The sequence below is a fragment of the Artemia sp. Qi Xiang Cuo genome, chromosome 9, assembly GCF_049724085.1.
Source record: "Artemia sp. Qi Xiang Cuo chromosome 9, ASM4972408v1, whole genome shotgun sequence".
NCBI lineage: Eukaryota > Metazoa > Arthropoda > Branchiopoda > Anostraca > Artemiidae > Artemia > Artemia sp. Qi Xiang Cuo.
Genome location: NC_142802.1, coordinates 342,449 through 356,127, shown reverse-complemented (window position 1 = coordinate 356,127; position 13,679 = coordinate 342,449). Strand labels below are relative to the sequence as shown.

Genomic DNA, 13,679 nt, shown 5'->3' with positions numbered 1-13,679 from the left:
ATTGTTTGTATGACTGTGGATAAAAATTCTGTGAGACTTTCCATCTTCTACATAACTGAAGCCATCAATGCCTCTAGAATAGGATTTTCTTATCGGTAAATAAATTACATACATCCGTTTAAATACAGTGAAGTACTTCATCTAAATTGAAAAAGAAAAATATTACCATTTAAAATTGCTGAAAACTAGGTTCCTAGCAGTATTTGCCCCCCCCCAAAGAAATTTCCTGACGGGGATGATAATAATCTGCCTTGCCTTTTCCACCTATGTGCTTTTAGATATGGGAATGCAAAATTTTAGCTGTATAGAGAAACATTCTAATTAATTCCTACTCCCCCCTAACTCTTTCAACATCTATCTGAAGCCTCAGACAGAGTAAGCAGTTTGTCCATTAAAATGTACTTTTATAGGAATCTACCCTACTCCCACCAAGACAATGACTGACCCCCCTTCATTATAGCTGATATGCAATTATATATCACCAAACGTAGCCTAAATTCATTACAAATAAAGTGAATCAACTTGGTTGAGTCCAGTACTGCCACCGTTTGGCATTACTTTTCTACAGGTGGGAAGCCTAAAATATAGCTGTTGATGCTTTTATATCAATTAGCTTCTCAGAATTTTAAATTTATTGGAAATTCGTTCTCTTCGGGGTAAAGTAGCAGTTTGGAACCCTAAGCCACTAAAACTGTCACCCAACCATCATTGATATTTTGGCCTTTAGCCCCCCTCTGGAATCTTTTCTACCGGTGCCCTTGTTTTAGGGGGCGTTTCCCTCTTTTTTTCAAAAATAAGGCACATTTGTTCAGGCTCGTAACTTATTATTGGTATAATTAAACTTGATGAAACTTATATATTTGAAATCAGCATACAAATTCGATTCTTTGAATATAACTATTTGTATCAAAATTCTGTTTTTTAGAGTTTCGGTTACTATTCAGCCGGGTCGCTCCTTACTTACAGTTCGTTACCACGAACTGTTTTACTGAATAAAAAAACAAGTTTTTTTTAATGAAAGTAAGGAGTACCATCAAAACTTAAAACGAACAGAAATTATTCCGTATATGAAAGAGGATGTCCCCTCCTCAATTCTTTGCTCGTTACGCTAAAGTTTGACTCTTTCTCACAACTCCACTTTATAAAACAATAAAAAAACTTTAGCGTAAAGAGCGGGCGTTGAGGAGGGGACAGCCCCTTTCACATACCAAATAATTTCTGTTCGGTTTGAGTTTTAATGTTGCTCCTTACTTTCAGTTAAAACAAACTTGTTTTTTTTATTTAATTTCTGAGTTTTTTGGAATTAGTGCAGGTTTTGAATTTGGCTCACCGTACATGAATAATTAAAACGAAATTGGCATATTAATTTTACTTTTTTAAACTAATAATAAGCTTATAGTAAAACAAGTTTGATTTTTGTTCCAGTTGTTTAACAAGGACTCTCGAATCACAAAGGCTGTTTAATTAGAATAATAACCTCTTTTAAAAGTTAAAAAAGAAACTTTAGCGTAAGAGTGAGCTACTGAGGGGAGCCAACCCATCTCATATACGTAATATTTTCTGTTCGTTTTAAGTTTTGATGCTGCCTTTTACTTTCAGTTGAAAAAACTTGTTTTTTATTTAATTGCTGATCTTTTTTTAATAATTTTGGGAAATCCAGTTCCCCTCCATTGAAAATTTCAGTCCCCCACGAGACATTTCTCGATGGAAAGATTCTCTCACGTACCTTAAATTAGCAACATTTGCGGAACTAATTTTGTGAGGCATAGTAACGAAACGGCCAAAGAGGTCGAAACTATTTTGATGAAAATGAAAGTCACAAGTTGAGCAATTTTCAAATGACTGAAATGAATGAAAGAAAAGATTTTTAAAAGATATTAGAAATAATTTATGTTATTCCTTTTGTGTATTAATGTTATTCCTTACATCCAATTGGAAAAAAAAAATGTTTTTTTTTATTGGGTAAGAACCACAAGCCGAAGACATACAATATCTTTTATTTATTATCACATAAAAATTATCAAACAGTTCGTGGTAACGAACTGTAAGTAGGAGCGACCTGGCTCAATGGTAATCAAAACTCTAGAAAACGGGGTTTTGATACCAATAGATACATCAAAAGAATCAGATTTTAATGCTGATTTGAAAAATACAAGTTTTATTAAGTTTAATCCTACCCATCAAAAGTTACGCTCCTGAGAAAATTTGGCTGATTTTTGAAAAAAGGGGGAAAGACCCCCTAAAAGCTATGAACCTTAATGAAAATCACACCATAATATTTAGCGTATCAGATAAACCCTACTGTAGAGGTTTCAAGCTCCTATCTACAAAAATGTGGAATTTTGCATTTTTGCCAAAAGAAAGATCACGGATGCGTGTTTATTTGTTTTTTTTGTGGTTTTTTTTCCCCAAGGGGTGATCGTATCGACCCATTGGTCCTAGAATATTGTGGGAGGGCTCATTGGAACGAAAATTAAAAGTTTTAGTGCCCGTATTAAGTGACAAAAAATGGAGGGCAACTAGGCCCCCTCCCACGCTAATTTTTTTCCCAAAGTCACCCAATCAAAATTTTTAGATAGCAATTTTATTCAGTATAATCGAAAATATGATAAATATGTCTTTTAGGATGACGTAATCCTCAGGGGGTCCCCGAAGTCCTCAGGGGGAGGGCTGAAAGTTATGAACTTTACCCAATGTTGACATATAGTATTGGTTATTGGGAAGTATACAAACGTTTTCAGGGGGATTTTTCTGGTAGTTGGGGTCGGGGATTATGTGGGAGGATCTTTCCATGAAGGAGGTTTTCATGGGGGAAGGGACATAGCTATGAAGGGGGTGGCCAGATTTCCAAGCATTATTTAAAAAAAAGATCAGAAATTAAATAAAAAACAACAAGTTTTTCAACTGGAAGTAAGGAGCAACATCAAAACTTAAAACGAACAGAAAATATTACGTATATGAATGGGTTCACCCCCTAGTCAATACCTCGCTCTTCAAGCCAAAGATTTTTTATTACTTTCATAAGAGCTATTTATTCTAATTAAATAGAAAAAACAAGTTTTTTAACTGAAAGTAAGGAGCGACATTAAAACTTAAAACGAACAGAAATTATTCTGTATATGAAAGAGACTGTCCCCTCCTCAACGCCTCGCTCTTTACGCTAAAGTTTTTTATTATTTTAAAAAATAAAGTTGTGAGACAGAGTCAAACTTTAGCGTAAAGAGCGAGGCGTTGAGGAGGAGACAGTCTCTTTCATATAAAGAATAATTTCTGTTCGTTTTAAGTTTTAATGTCGCTCCTTACTTTCAGTTTAAAAAACGTGTTTTTTTATTTAATTTTTGATCGTTTGTGAATAAATACAGGTTTTGATCTTGGCTCACCGTTTATGAATAATTACAACAAAATTGTCATACTAATTTACTTTTATTTAGTTAAATGGCTTTCTTGAAACTTGTTTAATTTTATTTGCGAACGTTTTTATTAGTAGTAAATATACGTAACTTACGAATTAGCTTACGTAACGAACTTCTATATTCATGTATTTTTAATACGTTTATTAGGGGGTTCGCCCCCTAGTCAATACCTTGCTCTTTAAGTGAAAGTTCAAATTTTGTTCCAATTCTATAGAAATGACCGCTTAATCACAAAGGCCGTTAATTAGAATAAATAGCTCATATGAAAGTACTAAGAAATCTTTGGCTTAAAGAGCGAGGCATTGACTACGGGGTGAACCCAATTATATATGTAATATTTTCTGTTCGTTTAAAGTTTCGATGTTGCTGCTGTTGCAGTTTAAATACTTGTTTTTTTATATTAAATTTATGATCTTTTTTTAAATAATGCTGGAAGTACGGCGTCCCCTTCATAGCAATGTCCCTTCCCCCATGAAAACTTCCTTCATGGAAAGATCCTCTCATATAACCCCTGACCCCCCCCCCACTACCAGGAAAAATCTCCCCTGAAAACGTCTGTATACTTCCAAATAACCAATACTATATGTTAACATTGGGTAAAGTTCATTACTTTCAGCCCTCCCCCCGGGAACTTAGGGGGATTAAGTCATCCTAAAAGACATACTTATAATATTTTCGATCATGCTGAACAAAATGGCTATCTCAAAATTTTCATCAGGTGACTCTGGGAAAAAACTGAGCGTGGGAGGGGGCCTAGTTGCCCTCTATTTTTTTCGGTCACTTAAAAAGGGCACTAGAACTTTTAATTTTCATTCCATTGAGCCCTTCCACGATATTCTAGGACCGCTGGTTCGATACAATCACCCCTGGGGAAAAAAAAACAAAAAAAAACAAACAAACAAACAAACAAATGCAAATACAACCGTGTTCTTTATTATGGCAAAAAATGCAAAATTCCACCTTTTTGTAGATAGGAGCTTAAAACCTCTACAATAGGATTCTCTGATACGCGAAATATGATGGTATGATTTTCATTAAGATGCTATAAGTTTTATGGGGTCTTTTCCCCTTTTTTCGAAAATCAGCCAAATTTTCTCAGGCACCTAACTTTTGATGGGTAGGATTAAACTTGATGAAACTTATATATTTGAAATCAGCATTAAAATGTGATTCGTTTAATGTATCTATTTGTATCAAAATGCCGTTTTCTAGAGTTTCGGTTACCATTGAGCCGGGTCGCTCCTTACTTACAGTTCGTTACCACGAACTGTTTGATTAACGGCCTTTGTGATTAAGGGGTCATTTTTAAAGAATTGGAACAAAATTGGAACTTTAGCTTAAAGAGCAAGGTATTGACTAAAGGGCGAAACCCCCTAATATACGTATAAAAAATATATATGAATATAGAAGTGCGTGACGTAAGGTAATTCGTAAGTTACGTATATTTATTACAAATAAAAACGTTCGTAAATAAAATTAAACAAGTTTAGAGAAAGCCATTTAACCAAATAAAAGTAAAATTGATATGCAAATTTTGTTTTAATTATTCATATACGGTGAGCCAAAATCAAAACCTGCATTAATTGAAAAACGTTAAAAAATTAAATAAAAAAACAAGTTTTTTTAACTGAAAGTAAGGAACGACGTTAAAACTTAAAACGAACGGAAATTATTCCGTATATGAAAGAGCCTGTCCCCTCCTCAACGCCTCGCTCTTTACGCTAAAGTTTGACTTTCTCACAAGTCTATTTTTTTAAAAAATAAAAAACTTTAGCGTAAAGAGCGAGGCGTTGAGGAGGGGACAGCCTCTTCCATATACGGAATAATTTCTGTTCGTTTTAAGTTAAAAGACCCCTGAATCACAAAGGCCGTTTAATTAGAACAAATAGCACTTTTGAAGTTACTAGAAATACTTTAGCGTAAAAAGCCAGATATTGACGATGGGACGAACAGCCTCATATACGTAATAATTTCTGTTCGTTTTAAGTTTTAATGCTACTCCTTACTTTCAGTTGAAAAAACTTGTTTTTTTCTATTTAATTTCTGATCTATTTTTAATTAATGGTGGGATATCCAGGATCTTCCTCATGAAAAATTCCCCATGGAGAAATCCTCCCACGTAACCCAATCCACCCGACCCCCCCCCCCCCACTAGAAAAAAAACCCTGAAAACGTCTTTGCAGCCCTTCCCCCGGGGACTGTGGGGGATTAAATCGTACTCAAATAAATAGTTATTATATATTTCGACTATGCTCAACAAAATGGCTATCTCAAAATTTTGATCCGTTCACGGGAAAAAAATGAGCGTGGGAGGGGGCCTAGTTGCCCTCGAATTTTTGGTCACTTAAAAACGGCACTAGAGCTTTTAATTTCCATTCGAATGAACCCTCTCGTAAAATATATGACCACTGGATTGATACGATTACCCCTGGGGAAGAAAAAAATAAAAATAAACACGTATCCGTGATATTTCTTCTGGCAAAAAAATACAAAATTCCACATTGGTGCAGATAGGAACTTGTAACCTCTACAGTATGGTTCTCTGGTACGCTGAATCTGATGGTGTGGTTTTCATAGAGATCAATTAACCTTTAGGGGCTGTTTCCGGCTTTTTTCGAAAATAAGGAAAATTTTCTCAGGCTCGTAGCTTTTGATAGGTAGAACTAAACCTGATGAAACTTATATATTTTAAACCAGCATGAAAATCTGATTCTTTTGATGTATCTATTGGAATCAGAATTCCGTTTTGTTTCGGTTACTATTGAGCCGGGTCGCTCCTTTTAGTTTGTTACCACGAACTGTTTGAAACGTGACCTAGCCATCTTGCCCTTTCCTTCGTTATAGCCCTTGAAAGCGGGATAAAACCACATTTTTCACACAGTTTATTGTTTCATATTTTGTCGGTCAAACGATTACCTACAACTGTCTTTAGACGATTCTTCTGGAAAGCGTCTCCTTTAACCTTTCAAAATGCCCACGATTCAGAGCCATACTTGACTATTGTCGTTACTGCGGATGTCAATGTTACGATCTTAGTTTGCAGAATTATCTTCCTATTGTTCCAAACTTTGTTCAACTATGAAAAATCAACTGTGACCTGGCTAATCCATTTTGTATATCTTGACTGTATCCACTATTTTTACTACTCAGGTAAGTGAAGTGTGGTTTTAGGAAAGGAAAAGGATGCGTTGACCAAATTTCTACTCTTAGGAAAGGAAAAATTTCTTTTCCTTAGGAAGGGAAAAGGATGCGTTGACCAAATTTCTACTCTTTACTACTCAGGTAAGTGAAGTGTGGTTTTAGGAAAGGAAAAGGATGCGTTGACCAAATTTCTACTCTTAGGTTAATAATTGAGAAATGTCTGAATCATAAGACCCCTATGAGCCTCTCTGTCTTATAGATTTTGGACAAATGTTTGACTCAGCCAGTAGAAGAGCTTTCAAGAGGGTTCTTTCTTTGTGTGGTACACCAGGCGCATACATTAAAGTAATTAGTACTATGAACGAAAACAATATTGCATTGCTTTGGTTAAGATAGGAAATGCAATTATTAATGAAGTAGGAACAAAGAATCAAATAGGAAGATAAAACTCTCCTATATTTAGATTTTGCAGATGATTTGAGTGTCTTTGACCAAATGAATATGAATGATTTTGGTGAATATTAAATATTAACTATTTGAATAATTTTTTGGAGGTTTTGATATTTTGGGGTGCAAGAATTATGTTTTAAAATTAATGTCAGTAGACTAAGTTGCTTAGAATTGGGATTAATGAAGGCAAAGAGGTGATGTTTGGAACGAGAAGATGGATCAAGGAGATAGCTTTACTTACCTCGGCAATATGATTAGTAAGGATGGTGGATGCAGTGAGGCCATAAAAATAGAATAGCCAAAGTTCAGGTTTTTTTTTCGAAGTGGAAAAAAGTTTCAAACAAAAGGAAGATAAGTCTGCGAACGAAGAATAGAATATTAGAAGCTATAGTGATGACTGTGATCATGTATGGATCTGAAGCATAGATGCGAAAGACGGAGGTGGATTTTTTCAGATGTTTTCCAGAGGAACTGCCAACGGACATTTTTGGATATCTGTTTGACTGACATAATTTCAAACATGAGCCTCTAGGAAAAGGTGGTTCTATCCTACTTTGCTATAATTAGAGAAAAGTTAAAATGTCTAGGACATGTTTTGCAGATGAAGGACGACAGAATGTCAAAGATCATCTTTTTCGGCAACTCATCAAGGGTCAAACGAAAAGGACTTCGACCTGAATTGGGTGAGAAAAGGTGGTAAGGAAAGATTTAAGAGGAACTGGAATTTCTTCTGAGGGGGTAAAATGGAAGGCTTTGAATAGATTGGGATGAAGGAGCAGCGCACGCAGCTGTAATAATCCCAGGCATGTAATGAGCTTTTAGTAGTAGATAGTAACATTAAGTGAAGCTATTCACTTGATCAATTTTCTTGTTCCCTAGCAACACCTGTTCGTTCTCATTTATTCCTATTCTGAGTAATTTAGTCTTTGTAGCATCGTTTTTCATGACTTAAATATATTTAGAAAATTAAATGTAAGTTAGAAACGCTAACCTCTTTTATCATTACGAAGATTTTGCATTCAAGGACGGGGGTCTTGTAATAGGTCAATTTTCATTTACTGGAAGGAAGATAACAGTGAGGCTGGAACAGATGCAAGGATTTGGGCCCAAATACAGGCTTGGTGAAAAGAACACAGAGCTGGAGGTCTGGATTCCCATGAGAGGGACAGTGCATAATATCCTAGGTTTCTTATGTTGGTACGGTCTCATTTATTGTGTTTACGAGATAATTTTTTTGTGTTTTTATGTGTTTTTTATGATTATAATTAGTCTGAACAATTCTAAATTAGAAATGTAATAGGATTTTCGAGGAAATTATATGTTTTTAATCTGAATTACAGTGCTGAGGGTGAGGGCCGTGCTAGTTATATGTCAAGATTTAGATTGAAGAGATTTTAAAAATATTGGACGAAAAGATGACGCACTAAAACGACAACGCCTTCTATAAAAACTTTATATGCTCCCAGGGTATAACTTAAAACCCTTGCCTTGAGGGTTTTTGGGGAGTGTCCTCCTCAGAAACATATTTTCTATCTAGAAATCAACTACGCTGAACAAAATGGCTATCTCAAAATTTTAATTGGATATGTTTGGGGAATGATGGGCGTTGGGAGGTGGGGGGGCTAGTTGCTTCAATCACTTTTAACCCTTAAAAAGAGCACTAGAACTCTCGATTTCCCTTCAAATGAGCCCCCTTTGAAGTTTCTATGACGATCCCTTCTATATGAAGTGCCTCTGGGGAAAAATAATAATAATAATGATAAACATTGGAGCCGTATGGCCTTTACTATAGGCAACGCTATAGCATTGCCTCTGATCCTGAGTAAAGTAAACATTTATTTATGACTGTACCACTCCCTTTTTTGCCCCCCCCTAACCAAGGTCAGCCACTGAGCCTCTGAATACAATGATATTGTACGATGTTGATTTTTTGCATGTGCCTTTTTTTGCATTTTTGATTTAAATTGAAACTATTAAGATATTATATCTAATTAATGTCAGAAAGAATCGAGCTTAAATTTATCATTAGTCTAAGTAATTTTTATTATATGTTTACCTTACTTTATCTCTCCTTCAGGAAAGTCTAAACTAAAATTTTGAAGATACTATGTCCTCTTTTTTATTTTGCTTTCTAAACAAATTAGTAATTCCTATTTTATAAGAACAAGCAAGACTGAGCAAAGAGGGGTTAATAAGCTAAATAATGTACTTACACCATGCAATTTAAAATATAAGCCACATGCATTGCAAACCGGCTCACCATGCGCATTTCTCCTCCATAATGTTGTGACTTGTGTTGAACAATTACTACAAGTGAGGCCATTTCTTCTGCTGATTGGCTAAAAAGCAAGACAGCATGCATGTTAAGAAACAAATACAGTTTGAAATTTGAGATTCTCTGTCAGACATTTTCACACTTTTGAGAAAATTGCCAAAATCTTTAGGGAGGATCAATAGGGCAATAAATGCTCAATCACGCCTTAAAGCTCCTGAGCTATATTACCCCTGGTCATCCTCCCTCTGAGAACAGCTTAGTGAACAATTTTTTCAATTATCTCAAAAGTGTAAGATTAACAGTGACAGCATGACAGGAATGATGTAGTTTCAATAAATACGTAGCTTCGTATCAAAAACCAAAGGCTGTGGTTTTTATTTTTGTAATTTGACGAAGTTATTGAGCATGTTTGTTTTATTTAAAGAAAAAAAATGCTTTATAAGGCTGCTGGATAGTGTGGGTTTGTTCCGATATATTTTGAGGATTGAATCAAGAATGTTAGGAAAAAATAAGGCCTCTTCCATTTCATTTTTTTTTTAGTAAAAAACTTATTTTGGATAAAGCATGACAATGGCTTAGATTTTAAAATTTGGGCTCAAGCAAATTATTGTTTTGGAAAAGATTGAACCTGGATAGTGAAATATAAAGGCTTACTTTTAATCATTATCTGAGAAGAGATCATTTTCCATTAATATCAGTAAAGGAACTACTAGGGAAAAATTTTCGCTATTAAACTACTTAAAGGCTCAGTACTAGGCGCATGAAGTCTTAAATTTTAGCTTATCTTAAGCCCAAATATATTTTTTTTTATTTCTTAGTCTAATATTGCTAAAATTGAATCATTCAACTATATAAAAAAAAAAAAAAGGATTGGTATGATGCACACATGGACGTACGTAGCTTCTTGTCTAGGGGGGGGGGTCAGCCTATTCTGTGATGAGGGGAGGGGAGGAGCTGAAGTTGTATTGGCAGTTCACAAAACCTTACATTACCAGCAAGTCCTATAATACCTATGAAATATTTATTAATAAGTAGTCACCAAAATCACAAATCATCAATAGGCTTCAGTTTAATCTTCTTGGATTAGAGCTAAAAATTTCCAAATGCTTCTTGTTTGACTTTTGTTATGTCATTCTAGCTGTTTATTTCTCGCTTTTTCAACCATTTACATTTTGTCAATTGAATTTTCAGCCATCTACCTTCTGCTTTTTTAGTCACATCTAGTATAAGTTTGAAATTCTAGGGAAGCAGCTGCCACACACCTGCCAAACCCCCCTCCCTACGCCCATGGATGCACATTCACTGGGACATCAAGGATTTAGTAGTTAGGGGGGGGGGTATTTTTTTTTTTAGTTTTTGGTTCTTCATAATCACAGGGAGTAGAATCTAGAAAGAGTTTCGACTTCCCTTTTTTCTTTGTATCTTTTTTCCATTTTATAAACATAATGTAAAAGCATGCTGCCCATGCATTAAGAGGATAGCTTTCCCCCTGCATCTACCGCAGTCTCATGATATTATAAATTATTTAATGTTTCTTTTATAAGAATAGAACATAGTAATTTCGGATCACTTGGAAGGCTCCAAACCTTCAGTTATGTTGGTGAGTGTAAACCCTCTAAATGTATGTATGCTTCTCACAAATCGTCCTTTCGTCCAACCGTCTAGGGCTAAACGGATAGAAGGTCGTCCGCTGTTGGTGTGGGCGGACGTTGTGAAGAAATATTTAAGGGAAATGGGAACTTCCAGGGCGGGGAGGGGGTATAAAAAGGGAGGCTTTCAATAGACCTCAGGTGGCTTGGTGCTGCGGCGAGTTGTCAGTAATAGTATTAGTTTCACAAATGTATGGCCTATCCTAGACTGAAGATCAAATAGCCTGTTCTTTTCAACATTTTTTTGAAAACGCTCTCTATCTCTATGCGTTCTAACTCATTAAATCCTTAATAAAAGTGTGCTTCACATACTAGTTTTTTTAAATTTGAAATCATATTTATGTTGCTTTCTGTTGGATTTTTCGTGCAAAAACGAACTTGAGTGTTCATGCTAATTCTTTTGGGTTGTTTCTAATCCCCAAAAAAGAACCTATCGCAGTTAGATTTTCCTTTTTTTTTAAATTTCTTTCTTTAATTCGCTATCACTATAACCCTATTTCCTTTCTATTATCAAACCAAATTAAAGGCGAAATTCAAATAGACAGCAAATCTAAAGCTAAATATCTAGATTATAAGAATATTCTTTTGTAATTCTGCATTTTATTCATAATAGATAGGTGAGAACATATCTAATGGTCTTTAGATAGTGTCAACTGAAACAGCAGTGAGGCAGCTTGACTTTCTGTGTTTAACAGCAAAATGCAACAAAAAAAAGGAAAAAAAAACACTCTTATTGCTTTGTTATATGTAAAAAAATTTATTTCAAAAATCGTTTCAGGACAGAGACTTCACCCCATCCCCCTTCAATGAATATGGTCATTACTTTAAATAAGATTTTAAGCACAAAACTTGGAACTAGCGCTCAATGGAAATCGTGCCGATACTGCCATCTATATTGTCTACATTTGCTTGCGGAAATCTATGAAACTTACGAGAGTTGTATATTCGACAATTCAGCGTTGTAAATAAAGATTAAAAACAACCAGCACCATTGGCATGTACCATCTGATGACTTAGCGAATATAATACTAAATTTAACAACATAAAACAAAATTGGATATTCGATAAAAATTAATCTGCTATGTTTTAAGACTAAAGCCAGAACGGGGGTGGATCTTGAGAAAAATCTTTGGGAGGCCAATGTGACAAGGATACCAATAAGAAAATTCTGGAAGGGGGGGGGGCTTTTTGACAAGGGCGCCAATAATTGACCAAATTGACAAATGTATTTTTAAAAAAAAGGGTGAAAAAAAACAAGGAATGAGGATGCCAGAAAAATCTTAGGGGAAGCCCGGAGTCCCCCCAGCCCCAATTTATCCAGCAAAAATCCTTATAAGAAATAATTAATCGCTTTTTTGTTTCCAAAATCTAATTTAAACAAAATCCTATCTATAGAAAGTAGGTCAGCTTGGGAAAATAGTGGGCCTACTGTTGATAACTCCTGTGATTGTCCCCCCCCCCCGTGAATTTTAAAATACCTGAAAAGGCGAGCATGAATTTAGACAAAGCAAAAGAGGGAATAATTTGCTAAAAGCTAGATGACATTGATGACTTTTCTTTTGAAGTGCCAGTTTTCATTCTTGTAAGGTTCCCATACCCTTTAGTATGAGTCTTGTGGTCCAAACTGTAGAACTTCCTGCTAAACACCATTTCAAATTGTATCTTTTCCAGAAACTGAAGTTTTTTTTGGAAGTTATACATTCAACGAAAGTCGATCAACAGATTAAACTGACAGTTGAAGCGCCATTTGGTTGTTATCAAAAAGAAAAAAAACAGACAGTGCGGAATCTTCTGTTGAATTAATTTGATTACTTCTCTCTGATTTTTATTTCTTTATTCCTTTTAAAAAGGGTTCTTGCACCAGAGAAAAAAGCCTGTATACAAATATGCAGAGATTTTAGAATCTGTAATTTTGTTCTGAAAGAATTTATTATCCCTGCTACTTCTCTTTCATCTGTCGACGCTTAGAACTTTTATTGAAGCCCCCCCTAAAAGTGTAAATCTTTATATTTATAAGACCCCTCCCATAAAAAAAGAGACAAAAAAACACTGTTCACTTATTTTTCAGCATTCATAACTCCTTTCATAGCCTACAAGAAAACAAAACCAGTATAAGCTTAAAGTATGTCTAAAAGATCTTCTATTTTTAATTGAAGTAAGTCCTTTTAAAGCTTTTGTGATACTGTTTAAGAACTTGCGAAGGGTCATATTCTCCCTTCGATCTCCTGAGGTTTTAAAATATTGTTTTTCAGTGATTTTAAGATATTTTCCGACTTCTTCCTATTTTTGCAAAAATATCTTCCCAACATAAAAAAAATTAGGGCCAAAAGTATTTTTACAGATTAAGTCACCAAATTGAAATACATACCACTATGGAGTTCATTGGAGGTCGTTTACTTGATGATTGACTTCTTGGCAGTGGTCTGTTTACTCCATTTACTTTGTTGTAGAGGCCGCAGGCGTTGCACAGATAATGACCAGATACATCCTTGCGCCAGAGACTGGTGGATATGTTCCCACAATTGACACATTCTTTTCCTTCTAGGCTGTTCTGACTTTCTAATAAAATGAAAATAATATTTTATTTAGGTATTAAAGAACATATTTTTTGTCAAAACATGACAGAATAACACAATGCCATTAAAATTAGGTAGAAGACATTTTTTTTAGGTGGGGGGGGGAGAGTTCAACTCCTTTATGAAACAATTTTTCCCGTCACTTCCGTATTTTTCGTATAATTAATTTGTCTTA

General features: G+C 34.9%; 1 protein-coding gene across 1 annotated transcript in view; it reads right to left on the bottom strand.

Moving 5' to 3' along the window:
- Positions 1–13,679, bottom strand: part of LOC148948194 (uncharacterized) — a 92,440-nt gene that overhangs the window by 53,411 nt on the left and 25,350 nt on the right. The window contains exons 5-6 of the mRNA XM_089093809.1: positions 13,297–13,487; positions 9,218–9,343 (exon numbers count right to left, since the gene is read on the bottom strand). Coding sequence (XP_088949935.1) covers positions 9,218–9,343; positions 13,297–13,487 — 317 coding nt within the window. The remainder of the gene's footprint in view (positions 1–9,217; positions 9,344–13,296; positions 13,488–13,679) is intronic.